Source organism: Lytechinus pictus, chromosome 11 (assembly GCF_037042905.1).
Source record: "Lytechinus pictus isolate F3 Inbred chromosome 11, Lp3.0, whole genome shotgun sequence".
Classification (NCBI taxonomy): domain Eukaryota; kingdom Metazoa; phylum Echinodermata; class Echinoidea; order Temnopleuroida; family Toxopneustidae; genus Lytechinus; species Lytechinus pictus.
The window spans coordinates 26,348,996-26,359,664 of NC_087255.1; the positions used below are offsets into that span (position 1 = coordinate 26,348,996).

Here is a 10,669-nt window from a genome sequence, read left to right on the forward strand (position 1 = left end):
GGAGTTTGTCCAGGACAGGTAACAATAAGAGCTTGTCAGGACCAGCAAACGTAACAGTGGGGGCTTGTCCGTGAATCAATCCTCCGCCTAACAGTGGGGGCTTGGTGATGAGAGTCGAACCAGAACTCTCGGCGTAAGTTGTATCGAAGTACCGTATAACGTATAATGCTAGCGCCGGCAAAGTCGCATGAACGTATTATCGATGCCGTGTGCAATCGTATTCAACGTGAGGATTGTCATTAGACATTTGCATGGGTGTGTGTACACGTAGATGTAATGCCATGTGTGTGTGGATATCGCTGTCAGTTGTTGTGTATGACGCTGTGTGATGGCGCACAAGGTTGAGTATGGCGTGCCGTTTGTCCCATAGGCAATTCCATGTATTTCAGTGTGTCTCGCTATGCGATGTGTTTTTGTCACGTAGTGTTGAATGGAATTTGGGTTGATGATATTTCAACTGGTTAACCATTTTTTAAAGGGTTGCTGTGTCGGTTAATGGAAACTGACAGTGTCGACTGGAGTCAAGTTGACAGTGTGGTTGGAAAAATTTTCAACTGGGGTGACCGAGTCAGGTTACCGTTTCTGTAGGTTGAGGTCATATCTACAGGGTCAGCCAGGTCAGGTTGACATTTTCTTCTGTGGTTGATATAATTTTCAACTGTGATAACCGTATTGGTTATTGTCTTGGCTAAGAATTAAAGGTTTTCTTTAGCTGTTTCTAGTCTTTTCAGCGTTAAAGATTAGGGGTCTTTTGTTGACCATGGCGGAATTTTCTTTGGACGATTTCGTTGATTCTCCCAGTGTTGAGAAGTTGCTGGTTCTGAAGAAGGTTCATCTCTTGGAGATTGCTCATCATTACCAGGTTGCTGAGGTAAGGACTACTTGGCGTAAATTAGAAATTCTGAAAGCTGTAATTCAGTGGTTTGTGGAAGAGGAAGATGTTCTGCCACTTGAGGCTTTATCTAAGGTTCCGATTGAGTCTGTGAATGTGGACTTGACAGAACAATTACGTTTAAAAGAGTTGGAATTAGAGATAGCGAAAGTTGAACTTGAACGAGAACAAGTAGTTTTGAGAAGGGAGCATGAGAATGCTAGAGAAAGAGAAGAAATTAGGCAAGTAAAGTCTGATTTTGATGTTGCGAAACATGTTCGAATGGTTCCCGTTTTTCAGGAGGGGGAGGAGATAGAGAAATATTTCCTTCACTTTGAAAAGGTAGCTGTTAGTTTGAGTTGGCCGCAAGAAAAATGGTCACACTTGTTACAATCTCAGTTGAAGGGTAAAGCTCGAGATGCTTATTCAGCTTTGTCAGTTGATGATGCGGGTCGTTATGACGTTGTAAAAGCAGCAGTGTTGCGTGCTTATGAGCTTGTACCGGAGGCGTACCGTCAACAATTTCGGAAAACACGCAAAGATGAGACCGAAACTCATCTTGAGTTTGCTAGGCGCAAACAACAGTTGTTTGATAGATGGAGTTCGTCACTCCATGCAGATAGCTTTGATAAGCTTAGAGAAATAATTCTTCTCGAAGAGTTTAAGCGTAGTGTGCATTTCGATGTTAGGTTGCATCTTGAAGAGCAGCAAATAGGAACGCTTAATGAAGCAGCGAAGCTTGCAGATGATTATGCGCTAACGCACAAAATCACAAACAAAAAATCAGATGAGACAAACAAATCTGGAAAGTGGAAAAACAAAAACAAAAATGGTGCTTCAGCACACAACAAGAAAGAAGTAAAACCACAATCTAAAGATGACGAGCAAGAAAAGAAATGCTATGCATGTCACAAGGTTGGTCATTTTAAAGCAAAGTGTCCTACACTTAAAGGAAAAACAAGTGAATCAAGTAATGCACATCCAAATGCATTTGTGAATAATTTGCTAAGTTCAGAGAGTAGGATTGAGCCAGTTAACTTAGAGAAATTGAAAAAGCAATATGAACCGTTTGTTTCTGTAGGATATGTTTCCCTAGCTGGTAGTGTCGAAGCAAGAAAAGTGAAAGTGTTGCGTGATACTGGTTCTTCTCAGTCTTTGATTTTGGAGAGTGTGTTGCCTTTTGGTGAGAAATCTTGTGTTGGAACTAGTGTTTTGCTCCAAGGAATAGGAGATGGCTTTGTAAAAGCACCCCTTCATGTGGTAGACTTGAAATCAGACCTTGTTTCTGGCAGTGTGAAAATAGCTGTGAGACCATCACTTCCGATGGCAGATGTTTCCATCATTTTAGGGAATGATCTTGCTGGTGATAAAGTTGTACCATGTCCAGTTGTGAGTGCTATTCCGTGCGAGAGTAGTAAAACAGAGCAGTTGGTTGCAGAATTTCCTACTGTGTTTCCGTCTTGTGCTGTAACTCGTTCGATGGCAAAGAAAGTAGAATCTGAATCGAAGTCTAGTGAGATAGATGAGGTTAAATTGGGAGATTCTTTCTTTTGTCGTTTGGTTGATGATGAATGTGAATCAAATGTGAATGAGGGTGCAGGAGAAACTCAAAGTACAGAAGAGAAAAGTAAATGTGAACCAATGCCGATAAGTAAGAGTAAGTTGTTAGAGGAGCAACAAAAAGATCCTCAGTTAGTATCCATGTTTGAGAGAGCGATCTCCGAGGAGGAGGCATTGACCGTGCCTGTTTGTTATTATACGAAGTCAGGTGTTTTGATGAGAAAGTGGAGGCCGATAGATGTTCCTGCTGATGAAGTTTGGAAAGAGGTCCACCAGATTGTAGTTCCTTCTACTTATAGGCCGGAAATACTTAGTCTTGCTCATGAAGCACCACTTGCAGGTCACTTGGGAGTCTATAAGACTCGGGAAAAAATCCTTTCTCATTTCTTTTGGCCGGGTTTACAAAAGGATGTTGCAAACTATTGCAGAAGTTGTCATGTATGTCAGGTAGTAGGTAAACCGAATCAGAAAATACCAGTCGCGCCATTAAAACCAGTGCCAGCGTTCGATGAACCGTTTGCAAGAATAATCATAGATTGCGTAGGTCCGCTTCCGAGGACAAAAGTGGGTAATGAATTCCTGTTTACCATTATGTGCGCAAGTACCAGGTATGTCGAAGCGATTCCACTTAGACGCATCACCGCAAACAATGTGAGCAAGGCGCTGATCAAGTTTTTCACGACTGTAGGATTACCGCGTACCGTTCAGTCTGATCAAGAATCAAACTTTATGTCGAAAGTCTTTAAGCAAGTGCTAGGGCAGTTAGGGATTGAACATGTAGTTTCTAGTGCATACCATCCTGAATCGCAAGGAACACTTGAGAGATGTCATCAGACATTCAAGAACATGCTCAAAACATATTGTTTGGAGACAGAGAAACAATGGGATGAAGGAATTCCATTGTTGCTATTTGCTTTGAGAGAATCTGTTCAAGAATCTCTTGGTTTCAGCCCATTTCAGCTCGTGTATGGACATGAAGTCCGTGGACCCCTCAGGTTGTTGAGTGAAAGGTTGTTGTCAGATGAGGAAGATGTGAATATGTTAGACTACGTATCGTCTTTCCGTGAGAGATTGCATCGTGCTTGTGAAGTTGCTAGGAAGAATTTGTCTGATTCTCAGGAGAAAATGAAGTCTTGGTATGACAAGAAGTCCATGGAAAGGAATTTCAAGGCAGGTGATGAAGTTTTGGTTTTGTTACCAGTAGTTGGTAATGCTTTGCAGGCTAGATTTTCTGGACCGTATACCATTCTGAAGAAAGTTGGTGATGTTGACTATGTCGTCAAAACTCCAGATAGAAGAAAGAAAAAGCGTGTATGTCATGTGAATATGATAAAAGCTGATGTTCGAAGAGATGATGAAAAGAGAGCACAACCAGTGTTGAGTGCTGTAGAATCTGAGCTAAATGATGAAAGTGAAGAGATGTGTAAAATTGAGAGATGAACCATGTGTGAAATTGAAAAATTCAGAAGTTCTAACACACATCAATGACAAACTAACCCACTTGTCTGAGAAGGAGAGGAGGGATGTGAAAGAGCTGTTGAATGAGTATCCGCAGTTATTTGCAGATATCCCATCTCGTACTGATGTTGTTGAACATGATGTTGATGTGGGAGATACCGCCCCAATCAAGCAGGCACCTTATCGTGCTAACCCAGTAAAGATGAAGAATCTTGAAAAAGAAATAGAGTACATGCTGCAGAATGGCATCATCGAGCCAAGTAGCAGCGCATGGTCGTCACCATGCATCTTAGTTCCGAAACCGGATAAGTCGTATCGTTTCTGTACCGACTACAGAAAAGTCAATTCTAGTACAAAGACCGATTCTTTCCCGATACCGCGCGTAGATGACTGTATTGACCGCATAGGCAAGGCGAAGTATGTGAGCAAATTTGATCTGCTTAAAGGCTATTGGCAGATTCCGTTGACTAAGAGAGCGCAAGAAATCTCTGCATTTGCTACACCCCAATTAGGCCTATTCCATTACACTGTGATGCCATTCGGTATGAAAAATGCGCCGGCTACATTCCAAAGACTTGTGAATAGTCTTGTCTCTGGTCTTGAAGGCTGTGAAGCTTACATAGATGACTTGATTGTGTATAGTGAAGATTGGAAAGTTCATGTACAAAGAATCAGAGATTTGTTCAGGAGATTGTCTGATGCCAAATTGACAGTCAACTTGGCAAAGAGTGAGTTTGGAGGTGCTACTGTTAGTTTCTTGGGTCACGATGTTGGTTCAGGTCATGTTCGACCACTCTCAGCGAAGGTAGAAGCTATTCTGGCGTTCCCGACTCCAACCAACCGGAAGGAACTGATGAGGTTTCTTGGCATGGCAGGCTACTACAGACGATTCTGCCATAACTTCTCTGATGTCGTCGCCCCGCTGACCAATCTACTACGCAAGGAGGTGAAGTTCATCTGGTCCAGTGACTGTCAGAGTGCTTTTGACAAAGTGAAAGCACTCCTATCTACCAATCCTGTACTGGTGGCTCCAGATTTTAGTCAGCCATTCTCTCTGATGGTTGACGCTAGTGATGTGGGTGCCGGAGCTGTTCTTACGCAGAAAGATGAACAGGGAACAGACAGGCCCATATCGTTCTTCTCGAGGAAGTTTTCGAGCAGTCAGAGAAATTATTCCACTGTGGAGAAGGAAACTTTGGCGTTAATCTTTGCACTGCAACACTTTGAAGTGTATGTGAGTGGATCTCAACATGCATTGGACATATGGACAGATCATAATCCTTTGACGTTTCTAAGTAAGATGAAAAACAAAAATCAAAGACTTACAAGGTGGAGTCTACTGCCCCAAGAGTACAACTTGAACATTAGACATCTACCGGGAAAAGACAACATTATTGCACACACATTGTCGCGAGTGTAAACTGAATCCTTAACTTTGAACAATTTGATAACTTCGAATTCGTGTGAACTTTGAAGTCTGGACAATGGAAGTTTAACGTCGTGTGTATCAATGCGAAATTCGGACAATGAAAGTTTGATATCATCAATGTGATAAACTTTGAACGTTTGTCATCGTATTATGTCATCGTGACGTTTGAGCAGTGAACATTTGACAGCGTGTTAATTCATCGTGACATTTGAACTGTGAACGTTTGATATTGTGTACAATCAAGGTGAAATTTGGAAACTGCACTTTCTGTGAACAGTTGAACTTGAAAGTTATATCAGCATGTGAATTTATACCTAAATGCTTACTTGTCATCTCAATTTAATGGATACTCCGGAATGGACTCTTTACCATGTTTGATTTGAAAGTGAACTGAACTTGTTTTTTTTTCTGGATTTCGGGATGTCAACTGTGCTCATGTTTACACTATATCTTGGATCAAGTAATCTGAACCTACTGTGAATCTTCATGAACATTCAATGAACCCTAACTGAAGCGATGATGTTGAACTTTGTTGAACTGAAACTATAATTGGAAGAAGATATTGGAAATCAGAAGTTAGAACTTACATCTTGAATGATTTCTCATGTCATTGACTTTTGGACTCAGTGAAGCAATGCTTTTTATATCGCTTTTCTCATCACACTTGGAAGAATATCATGTATTATTATGTTGATTATTCATGTGAAATTTCTTATGGCTGTGATTATTACGAACATACATGTATTTCAGAACATGCGTGTACCTTTTGATGAATAAGTTTTACTACATGCATGCGCTATCAATACATGTCTGTTTTACTCATTTCATTATACTATGTTTTATATTATGCTTTTCTTTTGCCAAAGTATGCGAAATTGCTGCACAAAAAGCGTGAAATTGAAAAAGGGCATTTCGATATGTTTTAATGCATTAACTGTGTTTGGTTAAGCGCTATATTCATTGTGATTATGTTCGTTTATATTAACAAGCAAAATTTGAGTTGCGAACATACTTATTGCAATTTCTTTGAAAAATTATAAGCATGTTTTTAAGGAAGGGAGTGTGACGAGATAATAATACATGTTTAAGTCTGGGGGAGAGACTAAAAAAAGGATATCGCTAGGTGAACAACGGACCTGTGAGTCGATCGGAATCGTCATGTGTATATATTTGTAAATAAACTGTTTTTAAACGATTTGACACGGCGTGGCTTGTTTGCTAATTCAGGAGTGTCTGAATGGAGAACAAGATTCAGGAGGTTTACGTTGGAGTTTGTCCAGGACAGGTAACAATAAGAGCTTGTCAGGACCAGCAAACGTAACACAGTGTATGATATAAAATGACCGACCTCCATCTGTAGGTTTTCATGGCATTATTTAGACAAAATTGAAACCAAATACGATTCTGTTATTTAAGATAATGGGCACATAAAAAGGCACATAATGCATTGTTATCTATCTGTTTTATTTTGAATAGCAGCAACTAATTCGTTGTGTCAGCGTTCGACATGAAAGTAGACGAATTGTGTCCAGCCTGGCGTTCCATAATAATTTTAGCGCCGCGTTATGTTCGCAATGAATGGTGTAGGATCTTGTCAACTGATCATCTCTTCTACAAGATGTCGACATGATGAGATCCGGGATCTTGACATCTGATCATCTCTTCAAAAGGATGTTGACATGATGAGATCCGGGATCTTACTGATCATCTCTTCTGAAAGATATCGACATGATGAGATCCGGGATCTTGTCATCTCATCATCTCTTCTAAAAGATGTTGACATGATGAGATCCGGGAACTTGTCATCTCATCATCTCTTCTAAAAGATGTTGACATGATGAGATCCAGGATCTCGTCATCTGATCTTTTGCTATCATGATGTCGACTTTCCAAGATAATTATCTCAACACCTCGGTGGCACTTTTAAAGATAAATTCCAGTTTTGGTAACGATCTAAAAATGACTTTTTACAGAATCTAATATAATGACCACCTAAGTGTCTGTTTGTATGAATAAAAAATATGTGCCAAAGGATTCTGGTAGAAATTGTGTGATTGCTGAGAAATAAGCAAAATAAGCGCGGATTCGGTCACTTCCGTCGGGTCTTTATTTTAGCAATAATAATACACTGTCCCACGTGTGCCTATCTGTGTTGGTGATCTTCAGTGTGAACATTTTTCAGCGTAGATTTCAAGATTTCACAAAGTTCAGTTTATGTAACTGTACCAGATCTAGATCCTCGATGATATACTGACAATTAAGCCTTGTTTTACAGACTTTCTCATGAAATCAGTGTTTACTGCAAATACTGGAATTTCTCTTTAAGCTTCCATATAGAATCGGCTTTTTTTTTTACCGTGTTTACACTTAATCGGCTTTTGCATCGGCTTTTTCATAGCGTGTAAACGCGATTAACTTGCATCGGCTCGCGGTTCAGAACTGGTAATTTGCACCACCAAAGTAGTAGGTTCAGAACCGCGAGCCGATGCAGAATCGGCTTTTTAACTACGTGTAAACAGAAGGCCATCTGCAATTGGTGCGCATTTCATTTACTTTACCATTGTGACGTAATTGTAAGCGCACGGATCCAGCGTTGTCTTTATTATGACGTATATTGTTGGTGTGCGTATCAATTTAGGTTTTTGACACGCGAGCCGATTCTGAACCGCGAGCTGTAACAGCGTGTAAACGCAGTGCAAGATAAACCAAAAGCCGATTCTGTATCGGCTTTTGGTTCTGAACCAAAAGCCGATTGTGTAAACACGGTATTTGTCGCATGTATACGCGATTAACTTGCATCGGCTCTCGGTTCAGAATCGGCAATTTTGCACCACCAAAGTAGTAGGTTCAGAACCCGTGCGAGCCGATGCAGAATCGGCTTTTTTACTACGTGTAAACAAAAAGCCGATTCTGCATCGGCAATTGGCGCGCATTTCATTTACTTTACCATTATGACGTACTTCAAAGCGCACGGATCCAGGCATCCAGCGTTGTCTTTATTATGACGTATATTGTTGGTGTGCGGGTCATGTCAAGTTTTTGCCACGCGAGCCGATTCTGCACCGTGAGCTGTAACAGCGTGTAAACGCGGTGCAAGATAAACCAAAAGCCGATTCTGCATCGGCTTTTGGTTCTGAACCAAAAGCCGATCACATGTAAACACGGTCTCTATGAAGGTATTGTATAAGTTACATTTCTCCTTTGTTGTACAATGTACTTGGCAAACTGTGAAATACCAGTCGTTCGTCAGTGTTCGTAGACGCATTGTTGTCTTTTGTGGATATAAATGAAACACAATTAATGCAAAAGAATATATGAATAATCAAGACATCAAAGTTGGTGCATGCTTATCTCATTAAATTTTAAACCACCATGTCACTTTAGTATCAATGACCTTTCTCTGATCATGTGAAAGTGCAGAGTGGAACTACGCCTGGGGTCCCGTAACACAAAGGTTTGCGATTGATCGTATACGCTTGATCTTTACGATCATTGCTAAGTTTTGTGTTACGGGCCCCAGTTCGTAATTACTTGATGGGCAATTTTGGTCAAATGACCTTTCATTTCTTTCATTATGATAGGCAGATTTCAAAGAAAGATATTATGTAATCATGCCTTACATAGCAGGATGAAGAAATTGAATAGACCAGGTGACTAAGAATAGCACACCAATTAACAATCTAAGAAGGTATTTGTTGCATTTCTACTTTGAATGCATTAGCGTGTTGTTACAACAACAACAGTGGACGCATTGTTGTTTTTGTGGATGTAATGAAAAGCAAAATTCAAAAGAATAAAAGAATAATCAAGACATCAAAATTGGTGCTTATCTCATTAAATATTAAAGCCAGCATGTCACTTTAGTACCAATGACATTCTTCTGATCATGCGCAGAATGGAACTACGAACTGGCTTATAATTATTGGGAGAAATAGTCTTTCTAGTACATGATAAAGCCGCTTTTATTTTCACTGATCTCTTAAAAAGGGAATATTGTTCTACAGGGAGGGGCGAATCCAGGATTTTCTAAAAGGGGGCACATTTTCACGACGAAAATTTGACAAGCAAAAAAATTCCTCACTTTCAAGGGGGAGGGGGCACACTTGAATAAAAACTGTATAATTACATTAGGTCTACAAGTTTTGATTATGGCTCTCGAAGGGGGGGGGGGAGCACGGGCCGGCGGTGCCCCCTCCCCCCTGGATCCGCCACTGTCTACAGGTAACATGAAAAACAAATGTTCTGATAAAATTCGAATGTTTTCCGATGGTGCACGGGGAACCACATTTCCGACTCAACTAAGTTGATATAGGGTCCATATGGTTCTACATGTTTACGAGTAACTGGTAAACTTAAATGCACTGGTAGGGGCGCCATAGGGCCAGTAGCCTTTGACTATTTCAGGTCTATACATACCTTAATTTATATGATTGCACGCTTTTCCGCAGAGGTAGTGTCGACCAACTTTGCGTTCGAGTTTCCAGCAGCGTTATAGTTTGCAGTGGATATTACACTTGTTTGTGTAGTAAAATAATAGATCAGGATGTTGATATAGATGGATCCGACTTCAGATCACTGCAACTTCTGGTGGCCATAACTTGGGGGCTTCCAAAGTACGGGCCTATACTTTCGATGGGTTATGCAACGAGCCAGGCGTGTTGCTGTGTCGATGCATACAGTATCTATATTGTTAGGTATAGTCTTGAAGCCCACCAGTTAAAAATAGAAAACAGCAACCATGCACACGAGATCTAAAGGAGCTTTCTATTAATTTTGGACAATGTATGCTTCTCCCGTTGACAACTTATTGTGCCGTCAGGTGTTACAATATCCCCGTCCAGTGGATAAATCCGTTCGCTTTTTTGGACAGATTACAAAACAAATTCATGCCGTACACACTAGTACAAAAGAATATGATTATAGAGGCCTACAGAGGGTTCCCACAAGCTATACAAGCAGCCATGGAGGACATTCAATAAAGACCTGCCCATCCGAGTCAAACCGAGGGTTTTTATTTTCTAATGCGCAAGTTTCTTAAGCCAGTTCACGGTTAGCTCATGATCAACTTTTCTCAAATACTGACCTTTGTGATTTTTCATTAGGATAAGCACTATCATTTTCAAATATAGATGTTGCGTATAAGCTTTACCGGTTTAGTATTTAAATTCTAAGAACAAAAGGCATTGTATAGACCAGGTGACTAGAATAGTACATCAGGGATAAAGTTTGGAAATCTGTTTTATTGTCTGCCTTTGGCACATTTTGACTATTTAGGCTACTGTCAAATGCCAATGATTATGAAGGCTCTATTTATTACTCTTCAGTTTGGATGTGATAAAATGAATATTTTG

General features: G+C 40.3%; 1 protein-coding gene across 1 annotated transcript; it reads left to right on the forward strand.

Moving 5' to 3' along the window:
- The first annotated feature begins 760 nt into the window (after positions 1 to 760).
- LOC129280402 (uncharacterized) lies at positions 761 to 3,871 on the forward strand. Its single transcript, XM_054916428.2, has one exon. The coding sequence runs from the start codon at positions 761 to 763 to the stop codon at positions 3,869 to 3,871; it is 3,111 nt and encodes a 1,036-aa protein (XP_054772403.2).
- The last annotated feature ends 6,798 nt before the right edge of the window (positions 3,872 to 10,669 follow it).

What these genes read in the sequence shown, in the direction of transcription:
- LOC129280402 (XM_054916428.2), top strand. Translation starts at nt 761, where the DNA reads ATGGCGGAATTTTCTTTGGACGATTTCGTTGATTCTCCCAGTGTTGAG.